Source organism: Octodon degus, unplaced genomic scaffold, assembly GCF_000260255.1.
Source record: "Octodon degus isolate 3935 unplaced genomic scaffold, OctDeg1.0 scaffold00003, whole genome shotgun sequence".
NCBI lineage: Eukaryota > Metazoa > Chordata > Mammalia > Rodentia > Octodontidae > Octodon > Octodon degus.
The window spans coordinates 12,231,647-12,245,674 of NW_004524579.1; the positions used below are offsets into that span (position 1 = coordinate 12,231,647).

A 14,028-nucleotide genomic window follows, 5' to 3' on the forward strand; every position below is an offset into this window, starting at 1 on the left:
CTCTCCAAGGGAAATCTCCCTCTATTCCTCTCCCGGGCTTGCAGTCGCTGCCACCATCCCCCTTGCCTCTGGGAGCCTGCTCCCTCGTCTCCCAGTGCCCACCTGGGCTTTTCCAAATCCAGGCAGCAGGAGCTTGGCCACAACCTCTTTCATTTGGAAAGGGTCAAGGCAGAGGGCGGTCGGGTTCTCCATCTCTCCCCTTGGCTCCAGGGCACACAGCTTGGCGCGAGGCTGCAGGGCCACGTGCAGCCGGCCCGCCCGCAGGCATTCCCTGGCCGCCGTCGGTGCGGGGGTGCGGACCCCGAGCTAGCGACTCTCCCGGCTCGTAGACAGGCGGAGGGTCGCCCGGGTCGAAGCAGCCAGGTCTGCTGCAGGGGGAACGCAGGAGGGGAGGAGCTGCAGCAAGAGGGGAAGGAGGGGGCGCGCCGGCCCCGCCCCCGCCGAGCCCCGCCCCGGCGGCCGGAGCCCGGGTTGCAGCCGGGCGCGCAGGATCCCGAGAGCCCGAGAGCTAGCGAGCGCGGCTGCGGCCTCCCCTGCGCGCGGCGACCCGGCGTCCGACCCGCGGCCCCGCTGTTCCCGGGGCCCGCAGCCCTGCGGCAGGGATGCATCATGGCCACGCTGGCCTGCCGGGTGCAGTTCTTGGACGACACGGACCCTTTCAACAGCACCAACTTTCCCGAGCCCAGCCGGCCGCCGCTGTTCACGTTCCGCGAGGACCTCGCGCTCGGCACCCAGCTGGCCGGGGTCCACCGGCTGCTGCGGGCGCCGCACAAGGTACGGCCGGAGAGCGTGCCTCGGGCTGGCCGCAGCCCCTTCCCGGTGCGCGCGGGCTCGGGGCGCCGCAGGCTGGCTTGGCTGGGTGCGGCCCCCGGGGACCGGCGTCCAAGGGCAGGTCCCCTCCCTGTTAAACGCAGGGGACTTGCGCACCGGTCGGCTGGAGCGGGACCCCCTGGGCGGGCAGTTCAGTCCCAAGCCCGGGCCCCAAGCTGGGGGCGAACGCGCCGAGCAGGTGCAGCGGGGCCCTGAGGCGGCGTGTGAAGGTTCCCGGTCGCGGAGCCGTTAGCTTGGCCGGGTGGGCGGGGTGGGCTCGGCCCCGGTACCCGGGCGCGCGCAGAGCGGGGCGCGTACAGAAGCCAGGCGCCGCGGTGGTCAGATCCTGGAGTAGAGCACTGAGCGACGCTCGGGACAAAACCCTCTCGGGCCTCGGGGGCGCTGCGGTCGACCTCGCGACCCTAGCGACAAAGCATGCTTCCCGGGGACACCTCCTCCTTCTCCTCCCCCGGGGGGCACCGCGGAGGACGCCGACCGAGCGCTGTGGTAGCGCTCACAGTATCCCCTTTTTCTTCTTAGAAGCAGGTGGCCTTGGGAACCCTGGAGGAGCGGTCTCTGTGGGAGGAGGGGCGGGGGGGGGGCGGCGCGCACACAAAGCCTCCGCCTCGGAGCCCCAGATGAGTGTCCCCAAGGAAGAATGGTTTCTCAGTCTACCCGTTAGCTTTTTTTTTTTTTTTTTAATCCTTTGAAGGAGGAGGGCAGGCGTCTTGTAAAGTGATTGTTGCAAAGAGCAGGGCATTGAAAGCTAATCATTGAGTTATCCGGAAACACCCTTCCTCCCACTTAAACAGATTGACTGCACCTTGAAGAATTACCTCCTTGGTGTATTTTCAGCCTAGGGTTCATGTCAAAGCTTGGAGATGATTTATTCCTCCAGGATCAATATTGACAAATATTTGCAAGAGATAACCTTTGCTGCTAAGAAGAACAAAACTGATTTTGAAAAATTCTTCAGATTTCTGTATGATGTTCACCTGCTTTGGAAGTAGGGGAGGAGAATGTGTGGAGAAAGCCTTCGACTTCGGGTGGCCAGAATAGCAGTTCAACTGGGAGACACAGGGGCAGAATGGTGGACTATGAATTCAGCTTATCAGAATCACTTTAGTAAATTCTTTGGTTCTTCTCAATCAGCGGATTCAGTGAAAAGTTTTCAAAGGGCTTCTTCCGCATCGTGATATTCCGTTCATTTTGGTCTCTGATTACAGTGATCTTTTGTTGAAACCACAGAAGACTCATAATTGTGGCCCTGTGACCTTGAAGTGGTTTCATTGGATTTCAAACCCTATATACATGAGTTGACCTTTCAAACTGAGAGCTGAAGATTTTATGTTTCCTTGAAGAGCCCCCTAGTCTTGCTCTCTTGTGGAAATCCTGGTGCTTCAGCCCTGCCCCCTCCTCCCTACCCCTGTACTCACAGCCACTGTACAGCTGTGGCACTGACTTGCAGAACTTTCTAAAGTGTCCTTTGTGAATCGACACAGCCAGAAAGATATCTTTCAGAGACCCTGAGCCCTTGTCTTGAGGACCAGCCATCCTTACTTAGAATCTTTTGCCCAATGACCTCTTGTGGTGAGCAGAACAAAAGTTGGGCATTCAGGTGCACACCTGTCATCCCAAGGGTTTGGGAGGCTGAGGCAGGATGGTGGAGAGTTGCTGATTAGCCTGGAAGACCTAGTGAGACCAACTCTGTCTCAAGAAAGAGTAGGGTAAGTAGCTGATTTTATTAATCAGAGTTCTGTAAAACAGTATTCAAGGCATTTATACACCTAAGTGTACATTCATATTTTTAAGATACTAATTAGCATCCAATGGAGAATCTTAAAGTTGGATGATCCACCTATAATAGAATTAATGAGTTTTAGCCTCTGGCCTGCAGCGTGTGCACCAGTAGGGTTCTTAATGTGTGCTTTCTCTTATAATTGCACATGTCCACCAAGCAGGGACTCTTGTTATCCCTTTTGGTGATGGATGAACTGAGGCAGAGAGCAATTCATTTTTCTTTTGGTGTACACATGTAGTTTTATGGTAACAAAGCAACTTGTACATTTTGAACATTTAAGACCGTATATCACCTTTTCCTTTCCAGTGAAAACAAAAAAAGAATTTAAGAATAAACCAACAAAGTGACAATAGAGAATGTCAATTGCAAATGTACAGGTTCTGCTGATTCTCCCATCGAGTGGCAGGGCTCAAGTCATCATTAGGAGAGAATTTTATTTTATTTCATTTCATTATTATTATTATTTTACTGGGAAAAAGAAGTATATATTTAGAATTAGCTAGCTAGACTCAGTTTAACTGATCCGAATTTTGTTGGCAACATCCAATGCATCATAATCAGGAGCCAGTCGAACATATGCCTTCTTCTCTCCATCAGGCCTGATTAGGGTATTGACCTTGGCAACATCAATGTCACAGAGCCTCTTCACAGCTTGTTGGATTTGGTGCTTATTGGCTTTGACATCCACAATGAACACGGGTGTGTTGTTGCCCTCGATCTTTTTCATGGCTGACTGTGGTCTGGGGCAACTTAATGATGGCATAGTGTCAAGCTTGTTTCTCCTGGGGGCGCTCTTCTGAAGGTATTTGGGCTGCCTCCGGAGCCGCAGTGTCTTGGGGAAGGTAGGTGACATCCGTATCTTCTTTTTGTGGCTGTGGATGCCCTTCAGCACAGCCTTGTTGGCCTTCAAAGCTTTTGCTTTGGCTTCAGCTTTGGGAGGGGCAGGGACTTTCTTCTTCGCCTTCGGCAGCATCTTGGTAAAAAGGCTGAGAATTTTATTTTAAAAGTGTCATCTTAAACTGCAGCGATGGGCCCGGGAGATAACTCAGTGGCTTAAGCACCTTCCTGTAAAACTTTCTGACTTTGTTGCCTGGCAAGCACAGTGTCCTGAGTTCAATCCCTGGTACTGCAAAAAAAAAAAAAACAAAAACAAAAAACAACTTTCTGAGTTCGAACCCCAGTACCAAAACAAATAAAACAAAAACAAACTGCAGTAATGTCTCTTAACATCACAATTAAACATACCAAAGGAGAAGCCCTGTTGTCAAATACCTGCTTAATTCACCCAAACATCTCAAACCCAACCTTTGCTGACCTTCTTTCCCCCACTTTTAAAAGTTTTTTAAAAATATTTTTTTAAACAAGAGGAAGTAGACAGGTGTATGTTGGTAAATGCTAACTGTCTATAGTCCTATAGAGACACAGTGTAATCTCTGAGCCCAATATACAGAGGAAAGAAGGAAAAAGCTAGAATATTATGCACTACTACACAGAGGCCGAGCTTCCAGTAGACCAAAGGGAGTGAGGGTTTTCTTTTTTCTCATAGAACACAATGGTGTTGGTTCTAAAATGTTTATGGAGACAGGAGGGGATCCAAATGAATTTAGAGAAGGTTTAGAGGTCCTTTTCCTACTGTATCCTGCTCAAAATTTCTCCCCACAAAGTAAGTTGAAAACAAATAACCTCGTTTCTCCACTCATAATAGGGAACCACTAGTAGTAGGGAACTGGGAGTCCAGTCAAGCCCATGACTCAAGATCTCAGTGCTACTAGGCTTCCTGGACCAGCTGTGTGACTATGGACAGACGTGGTACCTCAGGGCACTAATGTGCACGGTTCACCCAATGACTGCTTCAGGCCAAGCACTTTTTAGTCTGGGGCCAAATTTAATGTTAAAAGCAGGAGAAAGATCTCGCAGAATTCCTGGCCTGGTTGAGTTCATGGTTAGGGGTGGGACCTATAATCACAAACCCTTTCTATGAGTTCACCTCTGGTGAGGGAATTGGGCTGGGTGTCTCATTCCAGACCCCTGCCACTAGTGAGCCTTTCTGAGCTGCAAGGAACTTACCTCCCAGGTCTATGAAGTCTGGCCTTAGGAAGAGGGAGAACTCCTCAGGGTAGGACTCTGTGTGGTAGTAAGCAGGGAGGAGCAAAAGCATGGTGCATGCACACACTCCAAGTGTTCTCTGCTGTCCTCCATCTTCAGGTACCCCTGAGAGTAACTTTCAATTGAAATAGATCACACAGAGAAAAGTTCGCAGTCGTAAGTGTACAGCTGAGTGAGTTTTTGCAAACAGATGAACACACCTGTGCAAGCAGTCCCGCAAAGACCCCCTCAGAAGGTCTTAATGTTTAAATCTTGCCTAAGGATTCCCTTGTCTTGGGAACCTTTGAACTGAGCAAGCTCTAAGCCCTTTCTGGCTGAAACTTGAGCCTGAGCCTCAGCTAATGACATATTAATTTCGCTCATGTCTGCTGACTCCACTAAAAGTTGCTCATTTTGCAAATGTGCTGTCTTGGAGAAAAACAATATATTGTGCTTCCCTCTCCCTCCAAAACTGGTAGAATTAAAAAAAAAACAAAACACCAGCTTTGCATAACAGTTCTTGGGAAGATGATTGAATAGTTTGGTAACATATCTGGTCAAAATTGGTGAGCTGCTCATTTTTGTGGTTCTATGTTTAAACTGTACTTAGTAACACCTTTTGTTTTTGTCCTCAAATGTTGTACAAGTGAATATTAGTGTTTATTTCTGCCTTGATATTAAAGAAAAATTGTAATTATAAGATTTCTGATGTACAAAGCACTATGCCATAGAATTCATAGAATTAGATATATTAAAGCTTAAAATGTGTTTTGGATTGATTGTAGTGCTAAGATGGGGTGTACACTAAGGTGGTTGATGTTCATTTTAGAACACAAATCCACTGGTATTACACTAACGAATGTCTAAAGACATTTATGAATTTAACGATTGGTTTCTACTCCTTTGACAAAACTGGAATTGTAGAGTATTTTTATAGCGATGATGAGTATGTCAAAGTGACAATTATGACTTAGTAATTTTTTAATGATTTAGAATTTAATTTAAGAAATATTTTATTGCCTTCTGTTGGCTGGAGAAGCATGGTGGTAGTAGCTGTGCTGTCCTAGGCACTGGCCAGGAACTGTCCTAGGAAGGCAGCACTTCCCCAAGCCCTAGGACCAGGCACTGGCACTGCACCATTCCATAGGGAGACCAAAACTGGGAGGAGGTCACCTGGTCACAGTGGACTGAAGTTCCTGAATTGGCTTCTGGCAGTGGCTCTAAGCTTTTTGGGGGGGAGACACACTGGGGGAACACACTGGTGGCCACTGAACCCATGGGCTTCTTACTGAGCTACATTCTTAGCTCTTCTAAAAAGTGTTTTCTTTTAAGATAGAGTCTTGCTGCTAAGGTGCCCAGGGTGTTTCAGACTTGTGATCTTCCTTAGTCTTCTAGAGTGCTAGGATGATTGGCAGGGGCCCCGATGGCTGGCTAGATCTCAGCTATTAATGGCTCCACGATGGCGTTTTGAATGTTCTCCTTCCAGGCAGCTCGTCCACATTCCAGCATGCTTTTTCTCACTGTTCAGCCCTGAGTGTCCCATGTTTCTTTCTCACTAGTTTTGTCTTGGTGATTATCTTTTTGTGTTAGCTACCCCATCTGGAAGACATGCGACTGGCTCAAGGATTATATTTTTGCTACATCAAGTATAGGTTGGGCATCACCTGGCTCTTACTAGACCTGCACAGTCTTGGGTCTCCTCTGACTGGTGAATCAAAACATGTATTTTACCAAGATCTCTGGTGATTCCAAGCACATTACAGTCTGAGCAGCATGAATTACGGCAAGTATTCATTGGGCTGTCAGTACATGGAGTTCTCGTTGTCTTCTCTGTTTGCAGATATCCTCTTTGAGGGTGAAGATCTGGCGGCCCAGCTTGCCATGTTGCCCCTAGAAACTAAGTAGTATTAAGATAGGGTATGCATTAAGATGATTGATTGGTGTTAGTTTTAGAACACAAATCCACTGGTGTTATTGCACTAATGAATTTCTACCTTAATCTTAATAGACACATCTGTATGTTATATTACTTTAAAATTTTTAAAAGATGAGATCATTAGTAAACTTGGCTATGTGTTGTGTCATAGCGTCTTAGGACAACACTTTTTCAAAATGTTATATGAAGTGCTAAGAGTGTCTCAGTAGAAGCAGTTGAATCTGACTCCACCGTAATTAGCTCAGTTGGTTGAAGCCTTGCTATTGAGATCAGGATCATGGGATTGAACCCTTTATGGGTCAGTTGGCTTTGTTTCATGCATGGCCACAGACCATGTCGGTAAGCCAGCCAGACATCCAGCAGGTGCTGTCCTGGCTCCTTGCAAGGATCTGGGTTGGAATGGGCTGGTAGCAGGCTTAAGAGGGAGGGGGCAGCTATGTAACAAGCTTGTTCCGAGGACTGTACTGTGTACCTCCATGTAAAACTTTACTCCCACAACAGCTCTAGCAGAGAGATAAAGACTTTCCAGTTAACCGATGAGGAAACTGAGGCACAGAGAGGTGAACCAGATTGTCAAAGACTTCTGTGCTTTAAATGAAGGAGCTGGGACTTAAGGTGAAGTCTTTTTTTTCTCCAAAGCCTGCAGCCAACTGTGTCCCATTATTAGAAAACCAGCAGAGCACATGCTGTCTGTATGGGTGGGGGTGGGGCAGGGGTTGCTGCCTGTCACAGGGCTGTGATTTAAATGGCTATGCTCTGGTAAGTCCTTCTAGGGTTGACACTCTGTGAGTCCTAGCCTTTTGTTTTGGAGTCCAACCTGAGCCTCTCTGGAAAACAAGACTGCCTTTGCCCTCCCCTGCAAGATCTGAAATGTTAGTGCTTATTGGTGGCAGCTTTAAAACTGATTAACAAGTGGAAGCCAGCTCAGGAGCACCCCTCCCCCACCCCCTTTTCTTCTCCATGGTTTCTTTCTCATGATGAAACTACTGAACACATGAGGTGTTTCTGTCATGTGGGGGACAGCCATTGCCTGTGGTGACCTCCACATCCTTTCTCAAGGTGTATTCTTTTGCCTAAGCTGCTTGGAAAAAATCCATGAGTGAAGACTGGCTGTTTAATCAGCATAGCTGGGTCTGCCTCTTCAGGTCTTTCACAGAGGCTTGGGCCTGTCAGCATCTCTTTTATCGGGACATTCAGATCTTTGGGGGGATTGGAAAGAGAGGGAGGTTGGAGGGTGTGTCTGGGCCTTAGTCTGACCCACAGAATAAGGGGAGAAAACAATGGGGAAAATTAAGTTACAATGAATATTACATCTCACCCTAGAGATCCAATCAGAAAAATCCAGATTGTGAGAAATTGTAGTTTCTTCAACAAATACATGGTGAAAAGAAAAGAAACAAAATAGGAAGAAAACCTTAGGTGAAAGGGATTTGAAAGCTAAATCAACCAATGGCAACATGTGGCCCTAATTAAAAACTAATTCAAACACACACATTGTCAATAAGTAGTTGAGATTCCTGAGGAAAGTTGAATAGTGACCGGCTGTTTGATGTTACAAAATGTAAATGTTAAAGTGAAATAATATGGTAGTTACTTTTCTCATGGCTGAGACAAAATAGCTGACAGCCAAAGTTAAAGGAGGAAAGGCTTATTTCAACTCATGGTCTTTAGAGGTTTCAGTCTGTAATCAGCTGGCTCCAGGCAGGACAGCATGGCAGAGGGCCATTGTGGAAGGGAAGCAGTTCATGACAGGCAGAAGACAGCAAAAACATCAGGCAAGCAACAAGCCATCACTAACGATAGCAGCTTTTCTCTGCCCCTTTTATATCCTATCTAGGCCACCTGGTTTAGGCAGATGTTAATCCAATCAGTGGCCTAATTTAGCAATCACATACCCTTAATCCAAGCATCACACAATCTAGATCCAGCCACCTCTGAGAAAATCCCATTTATGACTGGCATGAGACTTTGGGGTGGAGTGGGGGCATCTGAACACAAAGCATAATAGGTAATATTGAAGTTATGTTTACATGAGGATTTGTTCCTCTCAGAGGGGTATACTCAAATATTTAGAGTTGAAATTAGGTGGTGTCTGAAAATTTCTTCAAAATGACCCAGGGTGAAGGACAAACAGGTAAGTCAGTGGATTGAGGGAGCGTGGCAGGGTATGAGTCAAAGTTGGATCATGGATGCATGGGGAGAGGACTTCTCATGTTTTCTTTAATTTTGCACACATTGAAGACATGTTTCTTTTTAAGAATATAAAATAGTAAAAATTAGAAATGATACAAAATTTCATTAAACAAAGAATTAGGAATTCAACAGTGGTTGCTATATTGCGTAATGTTATCTTCAGAAAACATGCTTTAAAAGAAAGAGCTAAAAACGTAGGTTGCATGCTTCAGCATGCTGTTTGGGCTCAGAACTTTCTCCTGAAGCACGGCTGAGTGCCCTGAACATGTTCTCTATAACTGAGATGGCTGAATGTCAGTGGAGTTTTTGGTCCTGCCTCCATTGCTATTTTTTCCCCACCTCGTGGTCATGTGATATTAGATCTTAAAGTATGGGCATGAGTCTCTTTGTGTTCAGGTTCAGTGAACTCTTGTGGTGAAGTTAGCAATCACCAGTTACATAAACTGTTAATCTTAGTGAAAAAGAAAGTTAAGTTAGCGCTATGGCTGTGGTTTTAGCATATGCACCTGAATTTCTTATCAAACCAAGGCGTGGCTAAGGCTATAATAAATGATATCAGTATAAGAGCACTCAGCTTCCCTGGGGCTGTTGGAACCTGTGACATGCCCAGGTGGCCTCCCGGGATCTTTCCTTGTTCCAGGCGAGGCTGCTCTGCCTGTGCGTTCAGTGTCCCTCCACAGAGCATCTCAGGAGACAGTGTATGGCACTGGGGTGATGTATGTGAGAATGTAAGTTGATATGGTATCTTGATGCTTAGCTATCTTTTTATTTTGTGTGGGAAAAATCAATCCTTTTGTGGATTACCTATTGAGCAGGGAGAGGGGATGATGGATCATTTTCAAAAGCAAAAAAAAAAAAAAAAAAAAAAAAAAAGCCAAGTTCCTTAGAATAATGACATATGAAGCAGGGCATGGTGACACATGCCTGTAATCTTACCACATTGTCAGAGTGGCTTTCTTATTAAAAAAAAAAAAAAAAAAAAAAAAAAAAAAAAATTACCATGAATCAACAAGCATATATACTCAGAAGTTTCTCTGTTTTTAGAGACACCTAGAAACAAATGGAATCTACATTGTATCTATTGGCAGCTTGGCAACATGGCTTCTCTTTACTGATTAGTTTTATAATATATTTAGACTTTAATGTTAGGGAAAAAAAATCTTACAAAGTTTTAACAAGTTGAAAGATGTTAATGATTGCACTCCAATATAGAGCTGTATTCCTACATTTGGCAAAAGGGAAGCAAATTAGTTTCTTGGATGCCTCATCCAATATTTTTAACATTATTGAAAAGAAAAAAATCAAGATGGAATCATTTTTGGTCTTGATAAGGCAGCTCTGCCACATCATGCATTGATTTTTATAGAAGAGAATGCCAGGGTCTTAACCAAGAATGTGTGGGACAAGCCCAAGATTTTTTTAAAGCTCTCAGAATAGAAAATAACAAAGGCATCTTCTGATTGGTTCACTTGATTCAAAGGGTGTCTTAGGTTTTGTAGCAGATGGGTGCATGAGCACATGCTCCTAGCGAGAATGACTAGAACTGACAAGTGTAGAGCAGGTGGGAGATGCTGAGAGGTGGATTATTGGAGAGGAGGTACAGAGAAAGACCTTCTGGCCACACCAGGGTCAAAAAGCACCAACACTAGTCACTGGCCACAACTTTGAGTAAGAGAGGTTATACCAATTACTGTTTATATCACCTATGCACCTGCTTTATCCATAATAAATTGTGCCTGTTGAGGAAGAAGCTTTCTCCTTGCCTTGGAAAAGAGCTATTAGTAGGGAGAGAGGAGAGGATTAGACAGAAGCAGATGTCATCCATTCGGAAGATTTTATTGTGAAGGAGAAGCCTAGGCCATCGGCTGGTGTAATCAGCTACAGAGGAAAGGGACATTTAAAAATGAGCCCCAGATCATGTTACACCTCACACCAGATCTCCCTTAGGGAATTTCTCCCCCCAGGGAAAAGTCCAAAGTCCTGAAGTAGCTGGTCCACTGCTCCAGGAAGGCACAATAGGTTTGTTGTTGTCATTGTCTGCTTTGTTACTGGTGTAGCCTCAGAGCCTAGACCAGGAAATATTTTAGAGTGAGTGAATTGTTACAGAATTGGGGGAGAAAGTGGCCTGCTCAGGTAAGCCGTCTCCACACAGAAGTCCTGCTGGAGTGAGTCTGGTTACAGCCAGCACCTTCTATCCTCTCCATGGGTTGTGATGACTAGTTGTCTGTTGCCTGCAGAGCACTCGCTTCTCATTTTTGAACTTTTTTGCCCAAAGGCCATCTGTCCCTAATTTTTACCTGGAGAGGTGGGTCCTCATCTTGCCATAGATGGGATGGAGTAGGACAGTTAATTGGTTTACTTTGCTCAAGAGGGTGGAAATAGGGTGGATAAAGTGGAAGAACCATGACCCCTGGGTTTGGTAATGGAGTGACCTGTGGTGTATAGATAGTGCCTAGCAGGAGGTTCTGGAAATACCAAACCTCTTACGTGGTTTTTTTTTTTTTTTTGAGGGCAGAAGTAAGAAGCTGTTTTGCACCCATCTGACAGCTAAGTGATGTGGATTATTTCTAGGACTCAAATCAACACAGTGTATGTCTTTTGGTGTGTGTGCCTCGCGCCCTACAGCGTCTTTATGCTGAAGTCCTGCATAGCTGTGAACTAGAATTGTGGAATTTGAGTGGCATTGTAGGGAGTTTACAGCCACAAAGCAAGATTCATGAGAAAGGATCAAGGCAGAATTTCTACCCTTATACAACAAGCAGAGCATCTGATTCAATCACAGAAGGGACATGTGTATAAATTTAGAGACTACAGAAAATCACATTGATGATATAAGTTACTATTCTTATCACTCAGGGAAGCCTCTCAAAACACTTTTGTGTCTTATCAAAATTTAATATGTACAAACATATTAATTTTTTTTTTTTTTTTTTTTTTTTTTTGGCAGAACCGGGGATTGAACTCAGACCCTTGTGCTTGCCAAGAAAGCACTTATTCCACTGAGCCATCTCTCCGGCCCCTAAATATAACATTTTATTTGAGTGCATTCCCAAGTCCAATATTTTTTCTGATATGGTAATCAGTCTATCTATAGACCATGATCCATGTGGCCATTGCTCCACACTACTCTATCTCCCTCAAAGTTTCATCTGTCCCGTGCTTGGTGCCTATCAAATGCAAGCATGCACGTATGAATCATTGGATGTTCGTTCAGGTAGTTGGTAATGTCTAGGTAGTTGCCAATGTTCAGGTAGTTGTGATATCTTCTTCCTAAAATTGGTATTTCCTTAAGATGAACTCTTAGATGTTTATTTGCTGAGTTGAAGACTGAAGATTTCATCTTGGATGGGAACAGTTTCCTCTGTTTTAAGCACTGGAGGTAGATGAGAAGATGATCTCTAAGTCAGGGTAGGGCTGGAGGAGAGGAGGCAAGCTAGGAAGCCCAAGGCCAGCCTGACTTCTTCCTTTGTCTTTATGTGTGGCTGGTGGTTCTGCTTAAGAGTGACGTAAAGATGAATGTTAAGAACACTGAATAAATTACATGTATTTGTCCCTTCTTATCAAGACACAGACATGCTAAGTCAGAGACAGCGTATCTTTCAGGCCTTTCTGTGATACAGACAGTGTCTTGTGCAGTGTATTCGGCACCACTGTACTAAGTTCTCCCCTAGACCTCCCAGACTTGCATTCTTTATGCATAACTCTGGTTATCCTGTGGCTGCCTCTCCTGGCCAGGTGGAAGGCCTCCGCAGCAGGAAGTATGAATGACTACAAGGATAAAAAAATGATAGGGGGGAGGCCTTTTCCCTTCTAGAGCTTACATCCTCAGACCTTTGTCAGACCCCTTATCTACTCCTATGGTAGGGATATTTTATACTTCCAAGCTGTAGGTAAATGTGGTAGAATCAGCTCTTCCATTGTGTCTGGCCTCACTGGCCTCACAGAAATATGTGGCTTGCAAGGAAGGCTCAGGTTGGCAAGACAAGGCACGTGTCATTTCCTGTTGCATTTGGGTGGGCATAGACATGCTGGGGGTCCCCTGGATGGGAGTGGGGAGGGTTCCTCTATTGGAGGGTGCCCACATGAGACTTGGGCAGGATGGAAAAGCACCACCTGGTAAGCTAGGTGTCCATCAACCTTGTTTCATGCTTCTGTCCCGGCTCCTCCTTGGGGTGGCAGAGGAGAGACAGGGTCCCTGAGGTCAAGGTGACTGTGGTGGCTGCCTCTGAAGCAGGGGTGGTAGCTACAGAGCACAACTGTCATTTCCACCTGTGGAAAGTCTGCCTTTTGCCAACCATGGAGGTGCTTGGCAGGATCTTGTTTCAGGCAGCGGCACTCATCTTAGAGGGATATTTTACTCCCTGCCCAATCAGATCATAGCTGCAGGCCACAGCAGGGTTTGGGCTGGCTTCTGATAGCAGCTTCCCTAAATCCCCAGGACCCAGCAGGACCTGAGCTGCTAGTGTCTGGGTGGCCAGTGCCTAGGGCAGGCAGAGGTTATCCTGTCTTCTCATGTGTCTCCTGTTCAGTCTCAAAAACACACATGTCTGAGAGTGGGGAGAGCAGAGCTTTTCAGCAGTTCTGTCCAGAACAATAGGAAAATGAGTGACTTTTTCCCCCTTGTTTCCAGAACTGGGTATAATTTTTGTGGACAGAGTTTCATCATTGAAGATGGCAGTTATAGACCTGCTATTCAGCCTGCAGAATAGTGTCCTGTGCAGTGTGTTTAGTATCATGGTACTAAGTTCTCCTCTAGACCTCCCAGGCTCACATTCTCTATGCATTGGTTCTTTATCCTGTGGCTGCCTCTCCTGGCCAGGTGGAAGGTCTCAGCAGCAGGAAGCATGAATGACTACAACCGCTGCAGGCTGTTGACAAGGCCCTGGGGGTAGGCATTAGCCTGGCTGTCCACACACACCCCGAGAAGGGGCAGATGGGCATTGATGCTTCCATCTCACAGGCAAGAAAATAACACCTTGGTATGTGACCAACACACTTTGACAGCCCCTTACAGGTCAGAAAGACTGGCACGTGCCTCACAACTCTTGTCCTCCAGGCCCCAACTGTACTGATAAGGTCTTCCTATCTTGGTCTGCTGGGGATAAGCAGGAAGAATTTTGATATCAGGAGAAGTGTGCAGAATGAAAACAGAGAAAAATTTAAGCTGAGTTCCTATGTGATCATATGTAACCAGCTGGTGTTT

At 46.0% G+C, this 14,028-nt stretch overlaps 1 protein-coding gene across 1 annotated transcript in view; it reads left to right on the forward strand.

The window, feature by feature from the left end:
• The first annotated feature begins 473 nt into the window (after positions 1-473).
• Positions 474-14,028, forward strand: part of Fhod3 (formin homology 2 domain containing 3) — a 514,361-nt gene continuing 500,806 nt past the window's right edge. The window contains exon 1 of the mRNA XM_023714409.1: positions 474-774. Within this exon, the coding sequence (XP_023570177.1) occupies positions 610-774 (165 nt within the window). The 5' untranslated portion in view covers positions 474-609. The remainder of the gene's footprint in view (positions 775-14,028) is intronic.